Below are 22,543 nucleotides of genomic sequence, written 5' to 3' on the forward strand. Positions count from 1 at the left end.
ATTACCAGTGAGACTAGAGAGGAGCTTACGGTCGTGTTTGGAGTGCCAGGTAGCCACAGGATTAGGATACAAAAACCTGATCGGAGACCTAATGCCCCCCTCTCAACTTCGTTCCCTTTTTCCACGATTAGCTAGCCGGCGGCCTTCGCTTTTTCATTCTCGACTTTTTCCAGGATATTTCAACTTACTTCTACATCCCCCTCCAACAACTGGCATCCAATTTCTTCTGGCTCCTCTGCGGAGTAGCCTTAGTCTTCCAAGCCTACCAAATCCCACTTAGCCCCACCTTCTTCCACTTCTTCTTCTACCCGAAGAGGATGGCAGAAGGTGTGTTCTACTTCACTGCAAAGTTGGGCTGCAACTTCTTGGACAAGTACCCGACTTTGCACAGAGGTTGGAAATCCTTCTTCTTCATTAGGCCCCCGACGTCTTTGAACTTCCAAACTGAGTGGCAGCCCGAGTTGTCGAATTTGCCCCCTTAGGGCTGTACAAAAAAAACAAACCTACATAGAAGTAGCCGACCTGTTGAGAGACCTTAGATTTGACGTCAACAAACTAGTGAGAGAGGAGGGCCTATTATATCGGGGGCGTCTTAGTCCAATCACAGCCGACCTGCCCCAACCACTCGGTAAGTATTTGCTTTCAATTTACTTCTGTGACAATTGATTGATCGTAGTTTTCTTGTGCAGCGGATATCTAGATGGGCGCCTCGATGAATAAGTACCTTAAGTGGGACCGAGTGACCTTCGAAGCCTTGGTGACCCCGACAACTTCTGAGGAAGATACTGGAGGAGTCGAAACCCAGAGATTGGGAACCCAAAGTCGGGTGTTGGGTCGACCACGGAGTTAGTCGGACAAGGAGTCGAGTCGAAGCTTGACCACCTAGTCAGGGTGGGGAGCTTGGGTGTGGAATTCAGACATGGAGCTAGGATGTGGGACCGAACTACTCAGTCCTGAAGTCAAGTCTTATGTTCGATGTATCATCTCAATTGGACTAAGTTCTTAACTTTCTTAACCTAGACATACCGACCCATAATAATAAATATGTTTATTTTTATAACCAAATCTTCAGTTCTTACAAACTAATTACGGGGATGATTATCGGATCTCACCGAAGTTTCTTATCCATCCTCGTGGGTAAATTCTGAAAGCGCCACGTAATGCATAGTAAATATGTGTTATGTCAGTTGAAGCAATGGATCAACGCACAGTAAATCAAGCACACTCCATCTCGAGAGGTGGATAAGTAAATAACATTTTATTAGTGAGAATTTATAAAATAATAGATGCAAGTTGCTTTGTCCTCCCTATCATATGGCATAATATGTATTAACTTACAAAATAAATAAAGGACAGTTTCGGTGTACGAAACTTCTTTTTTTTTTTAAAAAAAAAAAAAAGCTTGTATAATTGTTATGCATGAGATTTTTTTAACCTGGTGCACTATCGATTGTAGAATCTTTTAAACATTGAATAACAAATTTTGACGTCACTGCTTCCGTAACCACCCGCTATGTATTATTCTCTAAATTATTAATTAAACATCGCTTAGCTCATAGATTCGCACACAAGTGGGAGTTGTAATAATAATATATATGTATTTTCCTTAAAGACCTCGTAAATGAAAAGAAAAGCAGAGAAAATAAAATTAAATTAAATAATTTCAAATGACTCGATACATAAATCGATTTCTTGGAGTCGCGACTGCATTGCAGCGGGATCCAGCGGCCTCGACAGCAAAACCGACCATCGTACAAGATGGGGCCCACCGAGCGACCGCCAGTACCAAGGACGGTAGCATGTCGTGGAAAGCAATTGCCTACCTTTATTTTACCCCGCACATATCGGAGATATATGTATATACTAAAAAGCATTTAGCTGATACAATAAAAAAAACCAGGGTATTGTGGTCGATCGAGGCGGAGACGTGGCTCGATGCGGGCCGAGCTTCTGGTGCTTATTTAATTGCCAGCCGACGTCGGGCTCTCATTTCCGCCCTTATAATTACCCCGCCCGCCCGCTTCCTTCTTCACTCGAGAAGCGAGGAGCATGGGCGAGGGTTTCGCCGATGGGCGGCGGTCGAATGAGATTTCAGGTAATTTTAATAGATCGTATGTTGTCTCTTTCCTTTCTCTGATCGATGCGGCCGATGTGTCTCTTTTGCTCCTTGGGTTTCAAGTTATGGGTGATTTTTGTAGGGTTTACTCTTTTCGTCTTTTGCTTTTTTTTTTTTTGGTCTTGCCAAAGGTTCGTGGCTTCAGGAATTCCCTGTTTCTTTTGATCTGTGAATGTAACTGTGAGTGCGTTAAGTGATGTGGAAGAGTTGCAAGAGCCGCTGTTTTTTGGTTGTGTTTTGTGATTATAGACTTATAGTGGAGAGTTTGGGTACTTGATCACTGCATTTCTTCTGTATTTTTTTTTTTACATTGAAATCAATTTTGTACTTCAGCTCAATTCAACGAAACAGCTGTAGATCACATCAAACACAAGTCGGTTACAACTTGTTTTGCTTCTTCATCCACAAACTCTTTCCACTTCCCACTGAACCTTGGAAATGTGGATCAAGGCACTGCTCTTCTTTCTTCTTTTTTGCACTTAGATCATGATTCAGTTTTCTATATCAAGAGCGTTAATTGTATCATGCAAATGTGTACGCTATTAATACATTATTTTCCTAATTTTAATAACACAATTTCAGAAGAAACTAGAATAATGCGAATCATTAAAAAGAAGCAAAATCTTTCTTGTTGTTTTCCTTATATTTTATTACTTTGGATTCAGACAGTATATATAGCGATTGAATTGCTTGAGCACCATTGAATCACTGTAAGGATTCACTTCCTATCTGAGCAATTTTAAGGACTGTAAAAACTTTATTGTCTAGATAGAGCATGTTGTGGAAGCCATCTATTTCTGCTCTATATTTTCTTTTGGATTTCAATATAAGATTTTTGATACTTGAAGTTGAATGTTAGCTGTCTTAAATAATTTAATTGGCAGCTGAGTTACATTAAATAATAAACTGACATATTCATATCCAAAGCCATCATTGTTTTCTTCTAACTTGAAATCATTCACCTCGCTATTGTTTCTAACTACCAAGCTCTTAGTCTAGTGGACAACTAACATATTTGGAAGTATCTCTATGAACATTTATTTTGATGTATATATACACACACACACACCTATGCTACTATATCTTTGATATCATGGATCAATTGTTTTATGTCATGGTTCTTAGTGCTTCTCGCTTTCGCAGTTCCATAATTTCTCTTATATTTTGTTTTTGCTGAACATCCTAATTACTTTTACAAATTGTCCAGTTTGACAGATGTTTTTATCTTTGACCAAGTGATTGATAACATGATGATATAGACTAACTTATAGTTTGTTTGATTAGTTAATGCAAAAGAAGGCAGCAAGTTTGAGGCAGCAATTGCATAACTTGTAAGAAACTCAAACTCTATTGGATGGTTCTTTTCTTCTAACATTTTTGGTTGATATTTGTGTTGTATCAACATTTTATTTTCCTAATTTCAATTAAACTAGTGAGAACTATCTATCTAATTTGGAAGGATTATACATTTTGATGCATAGCAGATTATACTTTGTTTTTATATTGGACATGGTTATTGTTTTAAATGCATACAGCAATGAGTTCTATGCTTTTTTAAAAAAAAAAATTTCTACAAAGCTCTGCTCTAATAATGGAGACTAAAGAAAGTATTAGTTGACCAAATATTCTTTTTAAAAAAATATGGATATTATTAGTGATATGTTTTTGAATAAAGTTCAGTGGAAGAATAAAGACTTGGAAGACCAAGCTCGATGATGCCAATTGGATATGTATCTTCCTCACCTGGGTTGTTTCCATTCTAATAAATATTAGAATGAAATTAATTGGATGAGTGGGGAAGAAAGAAAATGAGAGAAAGATGGAAAGAAAGACACAAAAGCAACAAATTCCTGGCAATGTGCTCTAGCTTGATATACTACCTACCTCTAATCACAACACTTTTGGATTGGTTATATATCCATCAGTTGGATATTGAAACCGTCGAAGTCAACCATCAATAAGTTTATACTTAAGTTATTTACCCATTTTTCATGGACTGAAATCTATGCTTTGAATATTAGTAAATACCTTAGCGCAAAGTGCTAACAGAGAAAAAAAAGGAGTAAAAGTGAAACTATGATCACTTGGATATATGGATGAGAAGCCAGACAGATGGCTATGTTGAGCTAAAACAGTCTGATATTATAACCACTGGCACCGATCGGGAATTAATAAATATGAGAATAAGAATCAAGAAGCTAGTACTAGGTTTATGGTTATTTAGTGCTGGTTAGTATTAAATTTGAGTAAACTGTGTATGTAGGAGGCTAATGTAGCATATTGGTGATGAGTGTGTAGTTGAGATTATTGAATGGCACAGTGAATATTTGAATTGGTTAAGTCATGCCTATCAATTTACATTGCTTGATCCTCAAGGTTGAACTAACACAACCTAAACCGAATAGACAAAAATACCAATATAAATACAAGAAGGTCTCTAAGATCTGTTGTGATTAATTATCATATTTAAATAATAGATCAGAATGGTAGGAAGGCTGCAAGTCTTATCAACTTGGATGATGAATTTAAGATTAGTTCACATGCATTTATTTGATTACTAAATGCAATACTTGTTTATATAATTACATCCTTATCATGTCCCAACTATCTGGGTCAGTTACTTGACTAGTGATGGTGATATATGTAGCTACATGCTTATGCTATATACTTTTATTTTATCTTATATGATAATTGTGATATAGTCTTCGAGCAACATAAATTGCATGTTTAATTATGATTAATTGAGTAATCATTTGGGAATTAGATAATTTGAGTCCGAATGGCATAACTTAGGTATGTAGGGTTTATTTCTCTCTCTCTCTCGTATGAGATTTGCCGTTAACTATATAATGTCAGTACGAATAGCTTCTAAACAATCATGCTTGACGTAATGTAGGTTATGTGCGCTGCGTGAGTTTCTTGCAATTGTTGCCTCAAGCTCGTTGCCTCCCTTTGCTAAAACTGTGAGTATAAATTTTTAGGGTTCTTGAAATTTTGAGCAAAAGTCAGTAGGATATCTCTTTTTTTAAAAAAAAAATCATCAAGGGGCATTCCACTTTAGTTTTTTATTGAAAGTACGTTCTACTTTACTTTTTAATTATGTATAATTATCCAATTATTATTTAATATTGTTCTGTATTTATCTCTTGTTTAAATTTTGAATCGATCAGGTGCGTTATAACAGTTACGATTTTGTAACTGCTATGTGAATTCATGTTCATGTTGTAGTAGTTACGAAATCGTAAATTTCATTCTTATTTATATTGTCACGGTTTTGTAGTTGCACAATGTTATTTTTGTTGTTATAGTAGTTATGTAGTTGTTATAACGCGTCTAATCAATTTAGAAATTAAGTGGGAGATAATAGTATTACTAGAGGATAATTGAGTAATTATATACAATTAAATAATAGGATGAGCCATCTTTTTTTTTTGATAAAAAATCAAAATGGGTCTTGTGATTTGAAAAAAAAAAAATGCCTTTGCAAATATCTCAGAAAATAAACATTCAAATGGTGAATTACATCTTTATCTTATCGATTCAAATTTGCCATGCACATAAACAAAAAATGTAGAAAAATGGGGGAAATAATCATCTAAAATTTCAATTTAGTAGGCATAATTGCTTGAAATGCATTTCTAATGAACGTTAATGTACACTAACAAACCATAGCAACACGAAGAGTAGGATTGTTCTTCTTGCTAAAATTCCATTTCAACAACTTGGATACGCAAGGCTCATGTTGAAAATCAATACCCAGAATTACAACTGAAAAAAATGTTCATAAATTTGGTAGTGTACACAGGTTTTCAATTTTCTGATAATTTGTTCATCCTTCATTTTCCCCACAAATATTTTTTTGGGGGAAAACAATTATTTTTCACTAACTTGGATATTGTACAATAAAAGATACTCAAAATAGACTGTCTGGGAAATATATTTTGATCTTAGAACCGGATAATAATAATAATAAAATGAAAAGTCCACTAGTGGTCCACGTAAAACGCCCAAATAACCATATCCGCGAGCGCGAGCTGGAGCTCTGCTCCATCATCTCCAAATTCAAGATGAACAACTGCTGGACCGTCGTCCCCGCGACGCTCCACTCTGCTCCCCTCCTCCGGCTTCCGCAACCTTCCCTTTCCCTCCGTCCCTCCTCCCTCCGCAAGCACAAGGCTCCCTGTTGCGCCTCCTCCTCCTCCTCGAGGCCTCCTCGAATCTCGCCGCTGCACAGCCTCACTTCTCTGGTACATTATGGAGTCATCATGGCCGCGGTCAGTTCAACTCTCTCTCTCTCTCACACACACACTCTTTCTTCAATGTTCACTGCTACTCCCTTCTGATCCCTCTTCTTTCTTGTGATTTCATCAGGCCGAAGCGCCGTCTGCGTTGGCGGTCACCGGAGACAACAACATGGAGGAGGATTTGCTGACGACACTTCTCGCCGGCGGAGCCATCCTATTCGTTTACCTCTTCGTGGTTCCGGTGAGTCGATCACTCGTGGCCTCACTTTAAACAGGGTTAGTTCGTGCCTTGTTGAATGAAACTACTTGCTCCGCCTGGCATTGCAGCCCATCGTCATGAACTGGCTGAGGCTGAGATGGTACAAGCGCAAGTTCCTCGAGACCTATCTGCAGTTTATGTTCGTCTTCCTCTTCTTCCCTGGGTAAGTGCAGATTGCAGCCTAAATCATAAAGGAAATCATATGCTGAATTGTGTTAATTCTTCACGATCAAGGTTGCTGTTATGGGCACCATTCCTCAACTTCAGGCCGCTTCCAAGGGATCCAACGATGGAACATCCTTGGTCTACCCCCAAAGACGATGTCCCTCTATACAAGCCCAGAGACTTGACTTGATAGACATTTTAACGCACTGTATGGGAATCATTGGTGTTAAATCAGGATCAATGTCTTTTTTATAGGTTTTATTGCTAAATATATTGCGTATTTTATGATTTCAACAAATTGTTTTCAAAAATGATAAATGCACCCTGTTGGTCTCTTGCACATCGGGAACCATCCTCCCTTCTCTCCTCTATGTAACTGACTCACTCCCATCAGTAGTCACTCACTAGGGATGAGACACCGTGCGTGTGCCTCACGCGTGCGAAGAGGAGGCGAAACAATAATAAGCTCATGATGGATGGCACATCGTAGAGAGTGAAGCAGAGGAAGAGCTAACGGGAAGAAGAAGGGTACGTACAGTGTACGTAGGGGAAGCTATGGAGTTCATACTACACATAGGACGGACAGCCAATTTATTGTCTCCAGGCTCCACCTCCATCCCAAACCCAAAACAAAAACACCGACGACGACGGGCACGACGATCATTTATTGCAGAAATGGAGGAGGAATCTGCGTGTCGCAATAAATGGCCGCGCGCCTCTGCTCTCGTGTCGTACTTCTCTCATGCTCCACTGGCGTCGCCTTTGCTCTTCTTAATCCTTCGCCTTCCACAAGCCACGCCAGAGCATCTCCGAAGGTGAGGGAGAGAACTGGCGATCGACCGACGGCGTGCGCGTGGTTGTTGCTTTGGAGGTGAGGTTATGGGGAATGTTGTCTGGCTCGAGATCAATGGCAGAAGCCTTGATCAGAGATATTGTGCCTAAGTGAGCTCGGACCAGACTTCATTCCTCCTAACCGACGCTACTTTCCCCTAGCTCCACTTCGTTCCTCCCTCGCCCAAGTAAATTTTGAAGGTAAGTTTACGTTCAATTCTCACACTGCATCTTGTAGCTCTGCGGAACTGGTTTGTGTCTGTAAATACTGATTTAGCCTGTTCAGACTGTTCGTTAATTATATACGTAACATACTGAAAACCTAGCTTGTTCTGTTCTGAGTTCTGGCTCAATTTTGTTAATATGAAACCGTAGCTAGCTAGCTAGCGTCTTTCTCGCTGCACAAATGCGTTTGAATGATGCATTTAATGTGGGCACTGTGCGAGTAGTACTGGCACCTCCACCAAATGGAGCAGCAGTACTGGTGTTTGCATTTAAAAGATCTGGAAAAGTAGGAAAATATAATGTGTCTTGGAATGAGCAATGACTTCGTTTGCATTGCATAATTTTTAAGTTTTATTTATTTAATTGATAATCTAAATTAATAATTCATTTATCGTGTATAAATGCACGCGTTGACATCATGGTAGTCCTCTCAGTCACTATGCATGCCAACCCATCATGTGCTCTTCCATGAGATCTCAAATGGTGATAGAACCTACTCCAAACAAAAAAATAGAACAAATTAATAAATGACGGAGAATATTTGTATGGGATCACTGGCACGCAGGCAGAGAAGTCAGACCCGTAGCCATGGTCTCCAAAGTCAACCCGCGTTGACTATTTATCTCATAAAATTTAAAAAGAAACTTCGAGGCCCAAAATTGTCAACGGAACTTCGAGGCCCATAATGACAGGCCCATATTCGAGTTACATGAGGCCCGGCCCACGATATGGAGGCCGGAACAAATATTTGTTCTACATATGCTAATTAGAATTTTTATTCTTAAAACAAACAAATGTAGACAATCTTTGTCGAAGAGAACGGAGTGGCCGAGAGCTCGACTGTCGAGAGCTGAGTGTCGAGAGCTCGACTGTCGAGAGTCGAGTGCCGAGAGCCGAGACATCGAGTGCCGAGAGCTGACTGTCGAGATGAGTGGCCGAGTTGTCGAACCGAGAGGCCAACTGCCGAGTGCCGAGCTGATTGTTGAGACTAATGGCTGAGTTTCGAGGCGAGAGTCGACTGCCGAATGACTGACTCCTTAAAATAGATTCATCTTCTCCGGCGGTGCTTAGAGGTCACGACGGACGTCTGTTTCCAATGATACGACAAAATTGAAAAAACGATCAAACACAGATCGTTCCCCGCAAACTGATCATTACACTCAAAGGCTATCACCGAGGGAAGCATAGGAAAGGGAAGCTAGGATCGAGAACACACACTCTGTGGTCTCCCATCGCTTCTTCTTTTATAACCTCCTCACAACATATCTTCCATTAATTGAAGATTAATGGCTTGATTTGAAACATCAATTTATACGTTACAAAAGATTGAACGGGTAAATTATACCTTGACTGGTTCGACAATCGACGCGTGCAGGTCGTGCTCGCACATAAAATTTCTTACGGGTAGTGCAATTCGGGCCTTAAATTTGCATCCCCTACGCACCCACGCGTGAGAGAGAGTCTCTCCCTATGCATTTGTTCACAACATCAATGCTTGTGATACAATATAAACCAACCAAGTTGCCCCTCAATTATCAATGTGAAACTAAAACTCCTCCACATGAGGGTCTTCTCCATCTTTCCATTTCCTTATTTCTATTCACATTTCCAACAACAAAAATATCTCATATTTCTCTCTATATTTTCCTAAAATTTATAGATTCGCCAAACAATTACAAGGTTTTTACGAAGCTTCCACGCACTGCCACAACGAGCTAGCTAGTCGACGACGACAAATTAAGCAATGTCACACAGCTCGTGGCTTCTTGTTAAAGCGATATGTCAAAGCTCTTGTCTGCTTACTTCTCCTCCGGATATTGGCATACAGCCTGTTGATAACGCGGAAACTGACGTGCCAAATTCATATAAATATTAAAGATATCCAACTATTGACTAACACCATAAACGTACATGCATACATGCATGCATTCGTACTGATCTTATTCATCACTTTTGGCTACCTTCGTACTATATATTCATCAGTTACAATTTCCTACATCTCGTCAGATGTTTCTTTCTTTCAGTATATCGATCGATCTCGTCACTTCACGCGGCAAATTAAAGCAGGTTAATACTGGAAGACAGCTAGCTGTGATGATATTGATATAAGCAAATTCAATGGAAGCTCCAAGTTAATTAACAAGGAGAAATGAAGTGTCGAGTTGTAATGTCTCTTAAAGCTTCAACACGAGCAGCTGCGTGCTTCCGCGCTTCGTATCCAGGAAGCTGCCTTCCGTTGAATTCTTTGCATTCCCCGTACAGTGTTCAGAGAGATTGAAGCAAGACGGAGACATATTTGTACGTGCATTGAGAAATCGAAGGTTTAAACAGAGTAGAAACAGGAATATGAACAGTGGATTGGTGGTGGTCAACAAGGAGATCATTCAGTCAAACAGATGATTCAGAAGATGATTGTAGTTGTGGTCTGCGTGTTAACTCCTGTCTATAAATAAGCGAAGAACATGCTCTGCAATATTCTTCTTGATCAGCATCTGCGAGAACAGAGTGAAGCATGGTAAAGAGCAGCAGCATTGCTCCATCGCCGACGAAGGGAAGCGGCCATGGGAAGAGGCAGTACAAGGGGGTGCGGATGAGGAGCTGGGGCTCCTGGGTCTCCGAGATCCGAGCGCCCAACCAGAAGACCAGGATTTGGCTCGGGTCCTACTCCACTGCGGAGGCAGCCGCCCGGGCCTACGACGCCGCGCTCCTCTGCCTCCGGGGCAACTCCTCCGCCCTCAACTTCCCTACCTCCCCGCCCTTCCCCGGCGGCGTCCCCGGCGTCATGTCCCCCAAGTCCATTCAGAGAGTGGCGGCCGCCGCCGCCGCGGCCGGAGACACCGTGCGGCCTCACACTGTTCCGGCGACCGCGCCGTCATCGTCGATGCCTGAGACAGCGCCCTCGCTGTCAGAACACGCGGAATCGGCGGCGGAGTTGGCCAATGAGGCCTTCACCTCGCTCGAGTCGCTCGATTTCGAGGCATTCTTCCAGTCGCCCAAGTGCATGGACTACATGCTTCACCCGGCGACCTCCTTCTTCGGCGCTCCCCAAGTCGAGGACTGCTGGAACGAAGAAGCGGAGATCAGCCTGTGGACGTTCTGCTGATTGATTAACTATTCAATTACGTGTTGCCTTCTTCATAATTATTAAGAAGTCGATGGCTAACACATATTCGATTTGTTTATGAGCAAAGGAGTGTAGATCTCCAATGGAGCAGCACCTTTTAGTTCAGTTCCCTGACATTTTTCATTCGTATCAGATATTTATGTTCTTATTGTATGAGAAAGAAGAAGTCATTTTCATTGTATTCGAAGAGTAATCTGAGATATAATCCTCAATTATCCGTGTCATTAGCGTCTTAATCGTGTTGTCCGCCGAATTATCCGTGGAACGCCTCCGAATATTACTTCGCATATTCCTTTTTTTCCCATTTACGGCGACGCGAACGAGACTACTCAAAGTTTACCCATTCCAAAAATGGATCGATTGAAAAATTATTCGCCCATGTGATTGTCACTTTTGCTCGATAAATATAAATATAAATATAAACCCTAACTAGTTGCTTCACTAGTCGCATTTGTCCTCTTGGCCTCTCGCCGCCTGCCCGATCTCCTCTGCCTCTTGTTTCGATTTTTTTTTTTGTTTTCATAATTTGGAGGAGATGGAATTGGCCGAGGGATCTCCCAGATCCCTCCTCCCGAGCTTCCTCTACTCGTCTTCCCACGGGTCCAGCAATCTTGCCCTTGATCGCATCCTGGGGAGGACCCTGCCCTCGCCTGCGGTGGCGGGAAATGGTGCTTCGACGGCCCCGTTCGTTGTCGCCCAGGCGCCTAAGGAGTCCGGAAAGATAGAGATGTATTCGCCGATGTTTTACGCTGCCTGCACCGCCGGCGGAATCGCCAGTTGTGGACTCACCCATATGGCTGTTACCCCGCTTGATCTTGTCAAGTGTAACATGCAGGTAAGATCCAGGTCCTTTGTTGATGCTATAAATCTGTGTTGAATCCTTGTTTTTTTGGTGCGTTTCAGCTTTAGAACATTTTTTTTCTGTGCGATTTGACAAGGCGGTCCTAGATTTGGACGATTCATGATTGTTATGAGAATTCATGTGTATTGATTATTTTCAGTCGCCATTCATGTTGATCTAAACATTTAATTCATTGGATAGGCTTCAAGTTAAGTTTCCTCTCTCATTGTGTTTTTCTATAGATCGATCCAGCCAAATACAAAAGCATCTCTTCGGGATTTGGGGTCTTGCTCAAGGAACAAGGGGCCAGGGGTTTCTTCAGGGGCTGGGTTCCTACACTGCTCGGATACAGCGCCCAAGGGGCATGCAAATTTGGCTTTTACGAATTCTTCAAGAAGTATTATTCAGATCTCGCTGGCCCTGAGTTTGCATCCAAATATAAAACTTTGATTTACCTCGCTGGATCTGCATCTGCCGAAGTAATCGCTGATGTGGCTCTCTGCCCCTTCGAGGCAGTGAAGGTGCGAGTCCAGACGCAGCCTGGTTTTGCTAGGGGATTGAGTGATGGCTTACCAAAATTTGTCAAATCTGAAGGTGTTGGAGGGTAAGCTATTTTTTTCTCTTACCTCCTATTATATAATGAGAATTCGTCTCCTTTTCATCTTCGTAGTTAATTTTGCTGTACTGTAATTTGGTTTTGATACAGACTTTACAAAGGAATAGTTCCACTCTGGGGGCGTCAAATTCCCTGTAAGTAAATTGCCTTTTCTCTCTCTTTTTTGTTTGCTTTTAATTCTCTTTCCTGCTTATATTAAATGGCTAGTATATTTAGTGGGTTTTCTTTATACTGGTGTTTATTAAGCAGTGTCTTTGCCAATCTAACATTTTTGTCATTGTATACGACGGATCTCTCTAATTAAAAGAGGTTACCTTCACTTTCTACTTTTCTACTATATGAAATTCATTTCTTGGCTATGTGCATATATGCTTGATAATGTTTACAAATGCTGGATTCTGCAGTGATGCAAAATCAAAAGCATTTTTTAGAGCTTTAGTAAAGATCAATTTAATGTACTTTGAATATCCTCTGTTAATTTGATCAAGACACATGTTAGCTCTTGTTTTCAATTTTCTCATTTATCTTTTTGTGAAACTCTTATATTCTTGTCCCTTGTGTGCCTATCTTACATGCTTAGACTGGCATTAAGCTGGTTTATGATGATTTGATTACCAACTAACTTATTTGAGCACCAATTTAACAGTTGAGTTATAGACTGATTTGCTAGGTTTATAACTTGCTACACACAAATCATGAGATTCAGTTGGTTGGCAAAAATTTTATTTTTAAAGTTATGTAGTATGTTTTATTTCTAACAAAATTTGAAAGACGGCGTATTTTATCTGCACCATAAATTAAGATCACAATATCTGACCTCACTTAATGGAATAAAGACTTGGTTGTTGTTGTATAAATTAAGATCACAACTGGCAGATGAAACTCTTGTACCAACATGCAAATAAAATAACTGCTAAATAATAACCTTACTATGTGTGTTTTTGTAAATGTGTGAGAATAATTTCATGGATAAGTACAAATTTCATTTTTATATCAACGGTGTACATATGCCAATATTCAAATGGATAACAATCATTTATGAACCAATCAACACCTTGATATCCTAATTGTGATATTTAAACCAACATGAAATTTTCCATGTAGCTTTTATAATGCCACTAGATGGAGGGAAACTTGATTGCAGCTTATTATGCATTTGAAGTGTGGTCCCTACATCCTGGTTGCAGTAATATCTCTTAACATGTAATGACATTGATTATAAAATGGTTTTGGAATTGTGAATTTGTTTATACTTTAAATCCACTGATTAATAACTGTAATCTTTGTGCTTCTACATGAATCTATTTTTTTTGTTTTTATGCATTGTTGATGCAGCCTCATGCTTCCCTATAATATATGTATGGAAAATGGAGGTTGTTGATCTTTATAAATTTTCATCCTTCTATATTCCTACCTATGTCCCTATAATGCATATTTTTTGCTCCCTAGGCTGTTGAGTAATATTTGGATTTACATTATGCAAATCAAATAGACAGATCTAAAATAAATTGGTCCAACAAATAATGTTGTTCCTGCATCTGAGATGCCATTCCAATGCAATATTTTTATACTTTTACTAATTTCAGTATATTTAATTTAATTTTCTTAAGCTTATTTGTGATCAGGTTATCTTGTGAGTCTATAAAATATGCCACACTCATTTTCTCTACTTATTCCAGACCAATTGAAGTTTCATTTTTTCATGTAAAATTTCTCCGCCATCACAACTGCTGATTGAGTCTTATCCGATGAAATAGGTTTGCATTTAATTGAACTGTTTGACGTCCTTGCTTCTCTCTCTCAATCTGTTGGGTGTTGCTTCATTTGTTGCACGTCCCATGTCAGGTGGCAATGCTATAGTTGATTAAACAGTGCCATTAATGCTTTATATTGGATGGTGTATGAAATATGTAACAATATTAAAGTCATATATCTGTATGATATATCAAATTGTTATTTCTTGAGATGAATTTTATTTTAACTACTTCTAAGTCTTGTGCACTTTTGTTATCTTTTTAATCAATTTGGGTTAGATAAAATCTTCTTGATCTTATTTCATGTTATTACAAAATTCCATTAAAATATTTACTGAAATTATGTGCACAGATACTATGATGAAATTTGCATCATTCGAGACTGTGGTCGAGATGGTATACAAGTATGCAATTCCTACACCTAAAGATCAGTGTAGTAAGCCACTTCAGCTCGGTGTGAGCTTTGCTGGCGGATATATTGCTGGAATATTCTGTGCAATAGTTTCTCATCCAGCGGATAACCTTGTCTCATTTCTTAACAATGCCAAGGGTGCCACTGTTGGTGATGTGAGTTTTAAAACTTACTATTTTATAAGCTCTTTTTTTCTATTTTTATCTTAGATGACCATTTTGATTTGTTATTGTTTGTCATCTGTATCTTTTTTTTTTGCTCTTGCTCTTATTATGACAACTGATAATTCAGTTGACTCAATGTTTGTTATGTCTATCAGGCTGTGCAAAAACTTGGTTTGTGGGGTCTATTCACCCGTGGTCTTCCTCTTCGTATCGTCATGATTGGTACTCTAACTGGTGCTCAATGGGGGATTTATGATGCATTCAAAGTCATGGTTGGCCTGTAAGTTTCTAAAGCTGCTATTATTTTGTTCTTGGATCTTAAATCTTTTCTTCTATATCCAAAACTCCAAATGCTTAAACATTCTTGATATTTTTCAGGCCTACAACTGGTGGGGTTGCCCCGGCCGCTGCTCCTGCCGCAGAGGCTTCTAAGCTGGAAGCCGCTGCCTGATCATTTATAATTATCAATAATGTAAGATTTGAGAATTATAAGCTCATTCTATGTGGAAGTGTTGAATGCTTCCAGAGCAACACATGGTTTTTGACTTGATTTTTGCGGATGGTCTCGTTCCCATCTTCCATTTTGGAGGAATGCTGCAGCGTTTAGCACTGTAACAAACACAAGCGTCCTGAGGAATTATCAGGAAGAGTTTATTATTTGATTTTGAGATAAACGTTAAAAATGAATGGATCAGTTGGCAGCTTTGACTGCTCCAAACTTGTTGATCTGTCTCTCTTCATCGGCATGTTGTGTTCTATTGTAATTCCTTTGTCTGCTCGCCGTTTCATTTAGGCAAACAGGTGGGGCATGCTACTATAATCACCAGTGACTGCTGCCAAATTAGTAAGTTGTCTGCTAAAGCATTGTTTCAGTAACAAGCAGTATAAAAAATACATTTATTTTGTCTTTCGCAATTAAATTCCACAAGTTTAATATTGTGAGTGCAGCTTACTGAAGCAGCTCATTCTCCTCTCAGGGGAATGGCTAGACCAAACCATGTACGCCTTTTTTCAACATTGGGATGCAACGACTGTTCATGTCCTTCTTGTCTTGGTAACCTTGGAAGATCCGCAAGTTGCTTTAGACTTTGAGACGGAAGAAAAGTTGGCCTCCACTGATCAAAGAAGAAATGTAGGAAATAATGTTGCCGGCGGGCTATTATGTCCATCTCTGAGAACAGTGATAGAAAGAGGCCAACATAATACACCGCTCAGCCTTTTGGAGATCAAGTACATGTTCTTGTTCCATAGACGCTCGCAGCCAAGAGGCCTCTTTAAAAGACCAAGCAGATGTTCTTGTTCTAAAACCTGAGAAAGGAAGCATAGTGCCAATTGACCGTACCATGGTGGATGTCGATCGTCGGATGTCCGCCCTCGGCCCGGCCCACGCAGCCGGCCTTCGCCGTCTGTCGGTCCGCGCCGCCACAGCTCACGCGACTTCCACCACGACGCACCGCCTCGGCGTCCTCTCACTCCGCCCCCTCGCGGAGGTCATCCTCTCCCACCTTCGCGGCGCCTCCGTCCCACTACGCCCGAGACTCTCCGAGCCTGAGCTCGCCCGCCTCGAGGCCGACCTCGCCTTCTGCTTCCCCCCGGACCTCCGCGCCCTCCTCGCCCTCGCGCTCCCTTCCGGCCCCGGCTTCCCGGACTGGCGCGCCCCCGGGCCTGGTATTCTCCTCCGCCTGCCTCGCTCCGCCGCTGCACTTCAGGTAGCCCGCGGCTCCTTGTGGCCGCATTCGTGGGGTTCCCGCCCTGCTGACCCCGCCCGAGCTCTCAGACGGGCCCGTGCTGCTCTGCGCCGCGCACCGCTGCTGATACCACTCTTCGGCCGCTGCTACCTCCCCTGTTTCCCCTGTCTCGCCGGGAACCCTGTTTTCTACGTCGACGACTCCCGCATCTTCTGCTGCGCCCTCGACCTCACCGACTTCTTCCAGCGTCATTCCCCCTTTTCTTCGCACCCGAGTTGCTCTTCCACTCTCCCCAGCCTCGAAGCCGCCCGATGGATCGAGTTCTGGAGCGACGCCGCCTCCGATCACCGCCGCCGCATCTCCTCTTCGTCGTCGTCCTCCACTTCCTGCTCTTATTCTTCGTCGCCGCCTCCCGATCCGGATCGCTTTGTGGAAATCCGTTCTCCAAGGCTGCCAGACTGGGTCGGGTGCTACTTGGACGGCATCGGCTCCGCCCTAAGGCAAGGAGGGTGGGGCGAATCGGACGTCCAGGAGATGGTCCACGTACCCGTCTCCAGTCTCTTCGACGCCGGCGACGAGCGCGACGCGAGGTCTAAAATATTGGTCGATCCAGAGTCGGCGCTAGACGCCCTGCTCGTGAAGGCGGGGCGATGCTCAGATTCACTCCGGCAGGCGGGGTGGAGCCCCAAAGACGTCTCCGACGCGCTGGGCATCGACCACTCCCGGCGAAAGGGGAGAGGGCGACGGTCGAGGGTGACGGTACCGCCTGCGATCGCGCTCAGGGTGGAGAAGCTCGCACGGGCGGTGGCCCGATCGTAACTTGCAGGCGGTGTCCAGATTCAAAGTGCAAGCTCATGGAGAGGAGGGTGCATGGTTGGGCGTGCGCAGTGCAATCCTCCGCTAGCATGTCTGCAGCGCTTTGTGTCTTGCTGCAGTGCTGAGCTGGGGTGGTCGCGCAGGCGAAAAGAGGCACGCACGCTGCCTGGTGACGTTGGTTCATGTGCTGCTCCTCTTTTGTTATAGCTGCTGCTGCTTGATTGGTTGCTTACTGACCAACTGCTGGTGCACGGTCGGTGTGGTCGCACGCCATTACCGTGGCAGGGTGTGCGACTGCTGCTGGGTTGGGTTTGCATGCAGGTGATCTGTGCCCGAATGAGAGACACAAATCCAGTACGTACGACGATCGACTGAGCAATGTCGATCGAAGGCAACGGAAGCTACGTCGAGGTACGTGTGCATGACGCACAGGTTGCGCCATGAATCTTACAGTACGAAATTGACGTGGCCCGACCCGATCAACACCTGCGCTGTGATTTTATTATTACATGTAATATCAGAACTCGATGGTTGTGGAACTGAAATATTTCAATATATATTTCAATATATATATATATATAAGGAAAATAAAAGGAGCCCATTGTACATATAAGATAATGATATCCTCCACATTTCTTCACGTGTGACACTCATCCGCGACTAAATGGACAGGAGTATTCGAATCACTTCCGGACGCCTGACTCACTTGGACATGCACTTAGTCATGAATGATGCACGCATAAGAAGACATATATCATATCAAGTATATATATATAGAAATATGTTACTCTGTACATCTTATTATGCACGATTTGTCTATCACAGAAGATTCTAAGTGTCCGAAACTGAAACAGTATTATTTTTATTTATTTTTTAAGTTTACAATTAAGTCATTTAAGATTTTTATTTTAAAATTTAGAGGTTAGATTATATAATTAAGTAAAAAAATTTTAAAAATAAAAAAAATTAGTTGCTCATGGAGTGTATCGAGTTGTTATCCCATACTTTTTATCAGACACACTCCAAGAGCAACTAAAATTTTTTATTTAAAATTTTTTTATGCTTAATATTTGTAATCCAACCCCTATATTTTAAAATAAAATAATAATATATAAAAATGATACTGTTTTAACACCCGTGTTTTTTGTTAAAATCGAATGCACATCGACACACAAGGTATTATTATATGGATATATCTATATATATATATGTACGGCGATGAATATATATATATATATATATATATATATATACGGCTCCGGTTTATCGCGCGATATATGGATATATATGCGCACAGAACGGATGCTCAGGTTAGCATTTCTATATATATATATATATATATATATATATATATATATATATCAATTTTAGCTGTTCGTGCAATATTTCTTTATAACTCTGGACATATATCATGAAAGAAATGTCTACATTTTCATTTGAAGAAGAGCAACTCCTATTTACTCCATTCATAAATAGTCAAAAATTTAAAATGTATTTATTCACAAAATGTTCTTGGCTTTGACAAAAGTAAATAGTTTTAATAAAATTAGTTATTTCTTAACACATTAAAATAAAAAGGGAACGTAATCAAAACAATTACAACTTTTTTTTAAATTGATTTTGGGACGCTCCTTTTAAAAATAGAAGTTTAAACAGCTCCAAAACAGAGCATTAATAGAAATTGATGGCCGAGAAAAAGAGAGAGTTCTGTTTGAGAGAGCATACCAATCGTCTGCCAGGCTAATGCGTGAATTCTCCCTTTCTCCCCGGGCCTCTTCTTCTTCCTCCTCCAAATTGAAGCATTCTCAGCATCATTCATAGCTTTTTCCTAGATTTCCACAGGTAATCTTCATTATCTTATTTTCATAATCATATCGCAAGGTTGAAATTGTTTTTCAGAGAAGATTCAATGATATAACAATTAGGCAATTCTCTGAATTTTCAGCAGCTTCAAATCACAATGCATGAGTGGCCTGTTTAATTATCATCTGTTTTGCTTAATTTTACGTTCTCTCAGGTTTCTTCCTTGTTTGATTTCTTCATTTCCAACAAAATTTAGGATCCACGATTCTCGGAGTCCATTCGAACTCGCCATTTTGATTTGAGTTGAGATCATTGGTACATGAAAATGAAGTAGAAGCATGAATTATTCAATGTCTGACATTTCTATCGAGTTCATAATTTATTTACTTTCCGAAATCAGCTGAACAGATCGATCGTTCCTCAAACTCGATTACAGAGGGAGCGATCAATAAATCAGCCTTCCATGGCGCATTCTTCTTCATCGCCAGAAAGTTCTTCCAGCCCTTCTTCATCTTCTCCATCGCCTGCAATCTTCAAGAAAGAAGACGGCGATCAGCACCAGAAAGGGCTCGAAATTGATGACAGTTTCTTTCTTAATGATACTCAAGTGCTCCATGATCATTTAATCCAACTCGAACTTGCAAAACACGGGGAATCAGAACTTGATGACCAGATTTTGCTGCTCTCTAATCATCTCGTTGATAATTCTGGATCGAAGAGGAGTCTTCCTGATGCACCAACACAACGTGACATTGTAACACCACCTTCATTCAACGAGCCGAAAAATGAGAGCGAGAAGAAAGACGACGATAGGATTAACAGAGTACTCGTTGACACAGCTGCACCTTTTGAGTCGGTTAGAGCAGCTGTCACAAAGTTCAGAGGGATTGTCGATTGCAAAGCTGAAGAGACACTGTCCGTAGAAGTAATGTTTAATTCCATACTCTCTTTTCTCCCCCCTCAATATATATATCTTGATCGCTAAAACTAATATTTTGTTCAAGAATTCGCAGAAGCAAAAGCAAGCTCAACTTGAACTCAAGAAAGTGCAAGAAGAGATTCTCAAGTACCAACAGAGATTCCAAGATGAAGAAACGGCTACGGGACAAATTCTGGAGGAGCTTGATTACTTCAAAGGACATGCAGAAGAGCTGAACCTTCGGTTGGAGAGAGCAGAAACCCTAAAAGAACAAGCAAAGCAGGACTCTGCGCTTGCTGATCTGAGGCTGAGAGAAGTAGCGCTAGGAATTGCAAATGGTGCAAGCCTCGCGTCCAGGGCACAGCTGGACGTGGCCAACGAGAGACATGCAAGTGCCGTTGCAGAGCTGAAATCAGTAAAGGAAGAGTTGGAGCTCAGGCGACTCGCATATGTTTCATTGCTTCAAGAAAGAGACGACATTGCAGTTCAGAAAGCTGCTGATTCTTTTGCTGCGACGAAAGAGATCGAGATGACCGTCCAGGATCTGACTCTCAAGCTGATTTCAACCAAGGAGTTGCTTGAATCAGCTCATGCCGCGCATCTTCACGCAGCAGATCAAACTAGTATTGCAGCGCTGACACTGGATATAGAAAAATTGATGTGGCAGAATTTGCTTAAGCATGCAGAAGAAGAATTACAGCAGGTTCATGAACAGATGCGATTGACAGACGATGTGAAGTCAGAATTATGTAGAGCTTCGACACTTTTACTTAATCTAAAAGCTGAGCTAGTTTCACTGGATTATGCTACGATGGAGATTGAAGAACTGAGGAGCCACATTGAGAAATCGACAGAGAGTGTTAACAGCTTAAAGATTCAGCTCTCTTCACTTCAATGTGACTTGGAAAGGGAAAAGGCAGCCTTGAGAGCCATGAGACAGAGGGAAGACTCTCAATCTGCGTCCATCTCATCGCTCGAAGCACAACTTTACAGGATGAACCTCGAATTGGAATTGGTTCAGAAAAGAGAGGGTGCCAGAAAGAAGAAGTTGACTGGCGAGAAGCAAGCTAAACTGCAAGAAGCATCTGAAGAGGCAGAAAAAGCTAAACAACTAGTTAATACGGCGCGCGATGAGCTAAGGAAGGACAAGGAAGAAGCTTTGCAAGCCAAGGCAGAAGCCACCGCAATGGAGTTGAAACTGACTGCTGCTCTGAAGGAGATTGAGGCAGCCAAAGCGTCGCAGGCGCTGGCTAACTCGGACGTCAAATCCCTTCAAGCAAGCAGAGAGGACTCCAATGGAGTGACATTGCCGTTCGAGGAGTACCATGCACTCATCGAGAAGGCGAAGGAAGCAGAGGAACAAGCGAAGGATCTCATCATGTCGCCTATTAAGCAAATGGAGGCAACGAAGGAGTCCGAGTCAAGAAGCTTAGAGAAACTGGAGAAGGCAAAGGAAACATTGGAGGGAAAGAAGAAGGAACTGAGGGACGCCATGGAGAGGCTCCAGAAGGTCGAGGAAGAGAAGCTTGTTATGGAGCAGGAGCTAGACAAACCGAATGACGAACAAGAGCATGAAAGCTTCGATGCCAGAGAGAGGCCCGGAAAGTGTTTAAGTGAAGTAGACGGTGAGAGCTCGACAGAGAGCCCCAGGGGTGCTATGGAGCGTGCCATTTCTACGTCGCCTGAGCCCAAACGGAGGAAGAGGATGTTCTTTGCAAGGATTGTCACGTTTCTGGCGAGGAAGAAGGTTCAGTCGCTCAAGTAAAGAGGCAGCCATCCTGCTGTATCGAGATTAAGTTTTGTTTAAACAAGGATGATAAAAATGATATTATTTTTTACAGTTTGCATTGATAATCATAAACTATTTTCCCATATTTAGTATCAGAACCACTTTAAACTACACATATTTAAATTAGAATTGCAGGGCTTTACCCTTTGTAGGGAGAGCCCTTCCAGAAATTCTCGATGGCGCTGGGTCAAACCCAGGCCAAAGAGGGGGTTTGGAAATAGTTTTCAACCAGCAATTGTCGCGCCTCGGTTATAACCTCACTAGCTGCGACATTGCCCCAAGCGCAAAGATAGTTTCACCGTCGAACCCCGCGCCAATTTTATAGTGTAAGCCAGTCTCCGCATCATCTAAAATACCAGATGTGGGACTAAATTTTATTCTCCAACCTCAAAGAATACTTGCCCGGTCGTGGGAGCAACGCCATCCTGGTCGTCCCCGGCCTTACTCCGGCGAGGCCTTGCGCCACCTACCCGAAGGTGGAGAACGGACTCGTGATCAGCGGCGATCACAGAAGCTCAACAAGTGAATTTCTGGCAGTGCCTTCTTGTTGCATGCAGTTGATCGACCTTCTCCCTGCGCTGCTTCTCTTCGTGGTTCGGTTGGTAGACTCCAACCGCTGCTTCTCCGGTGAGCGACGCTTCCTCGTAGTACATGTTCCTGAGCCTATCGAAGTAGCTAGCCGCCAATGCAAACTCGCCACCAGCACCGATTGGTTTCTCTGCAAACTGTGGAACTGTCATCTTCTCCGAGATGGTGTTGTGAAGTTGGAATTGAGAG

At 41.8% G+C, this 22,543-nt stretch overlaps 5 protein-coding genes, 1 long non-coding RNA gene and 1 other non-coding gene across 7 annotated transcripts; 6 read left to right on the forward strand and 1 right to left on the reverse strand.

The window, feature by feature from the left end:
- Positions 1-2,009: 2,009 nt before the first annotated feature.
- LOC141825929 (uncharacterized) lies at positions 2,010-5,294 on the forward strand. The gene is made up of 3 exons (XR_012601585.1): positions 2,010-2,095; positions 3,401-3,447; positions 5,013-5,294. It is a non-coding gene; the product is annotated as an uncharacterized LOC141825929 (long non-coding RNA).
- Positions 5,295-5,430: 136 nt separating this feature from the next.
- Positions 5,431-7,124, forward strand: LOC141828144 (NAD(P)H-quinone oxidoreductase subunit L, chloroplastic). The gene is made up of 4 exons (XM_074715517.1): positions 5,431-6,390; positions 6,488-6,601; positions 6,688-6,782; positions 6,854-7,124. Exons 1-4 carry the CDS (start codon positions 6,091-6,093, stop codon positions 6,972-6,974), a joined length of 630 nt encoding a protein of 209 aa, XP_074571618.1. The 5' UTR covers positions 5,431-6,090; the 3' UTR covers positions 6,975-7,124.
- A 3,061-nt stretch (positions 7,125-10,185) lies between these two features.
- LOC141826471 (uncharacterized) lies at positions 10,186-11,166 on the forward strand. Its single transcript, XM_074713719.1, has one exon. The coding sequence runs from the start codon at positions 10,353-10,355 to the stop codon at positions 10,941-10,943; it is 591 nt and encodes a 196-aa protein (XP_074569820.1). The 5' UTR covers positions 10,186-10,352; the 3' UTR covers positions 10,944-11,166.
- A 248-nt stretch (positions 11,167-11,414) lies between these two features.
- On the forward strand, positions 11,415-15,284 carry LOC141826470 (mitochondrial phosphate carrier protein 3, mitochondrial-like). Its single transcript, XM_074713718.1, has 6 exons — positions 11,415-11,799; positions 12,048-12,409; positions 12,512-12,555; positions 14,528-14,742; positions 14,907-15,031; positions 15,130-15,284. Exons 1-6 carry the CDS (start codon positions 11,500-11,502, stop codon positions 15,200-15,202), a joined length of 1,119 nt encoding a protein of 372 aa, XP_074569819.1. The 5' UTR covers positions 11,415-11,499; the 3' UTR covers positions 15,203-15,284.
- Positions 15,285-15,521: 237 nt separating this feature from the next.
- On the forward strand, positions 15,522-17,314 carry LOC141826468 (uncharacterized). Its single transcript, XM_074713717.1, has 2 exons — positions 15,522-15,595; positions 15,729-17,314. The coding sequence occupies exon 2, from the start codon at positions 16,095-16,097 to the stop codon at positions 17,256-17,258; it is 1,164 nt and encodes a 387-aa protein (XP_074569818.1). The 5' UTR covers positions 15,522-15,595; positions 15,729-16,094; the 3' UTR covers positions 17,259-17,314.
- A 2,207-nt stretch (positions 17,315-19,521) lies between these two features.
- Positions 19,522-21,742, forward strand: LOC141827154 (protein WEAK CHLOROPLAST MOVEMENT UNDER BLUE LIGHT 1-like). The gene is made up of 3 exons (XM_074714406.1): positions 19,522-19,983; positions 20,072-21,079; positions 21,422-21,742. The coding sequence occupies exons 1-3, from the start codon at positions 19,522-19,524 to the stop codon at positions 21,740-21,742; spliced, it is 1,791 nt and encodes a 596-aa protein (XP_074570507.1).
- A 159-nt stretch (positions 21,743-21,901) lies between these two features.
- LOC141828710 (U4 spliceosomal RNA) lies at positions 21,902-22,057 on the reverse strand. The gene has a single exon (XR_012601806.1). It is a non-coding gene; the product is annotated as a U4 spliceosomal RNA (small nuclear RNA).
- Positions 22,058-22,543: the final 486 nt, after the last annotated feature.

The sequence above is a fragment of the Curcuma longa genome, chromosome 4 (genome assembly GCF_044706935.1).
Source record: "Curcuma longa cultivar G26 ecotype Majalengka, Jawa Barat chromosome 4, ITB_CL_G26_1.1, whole genome shotgun sequence".
NCBI lineage: Eukaryota > Viridiplantae > Streptophyta > Magnoliopsida > Zingiberales > Zingiberaceae > Curcuma > Curcuma longa.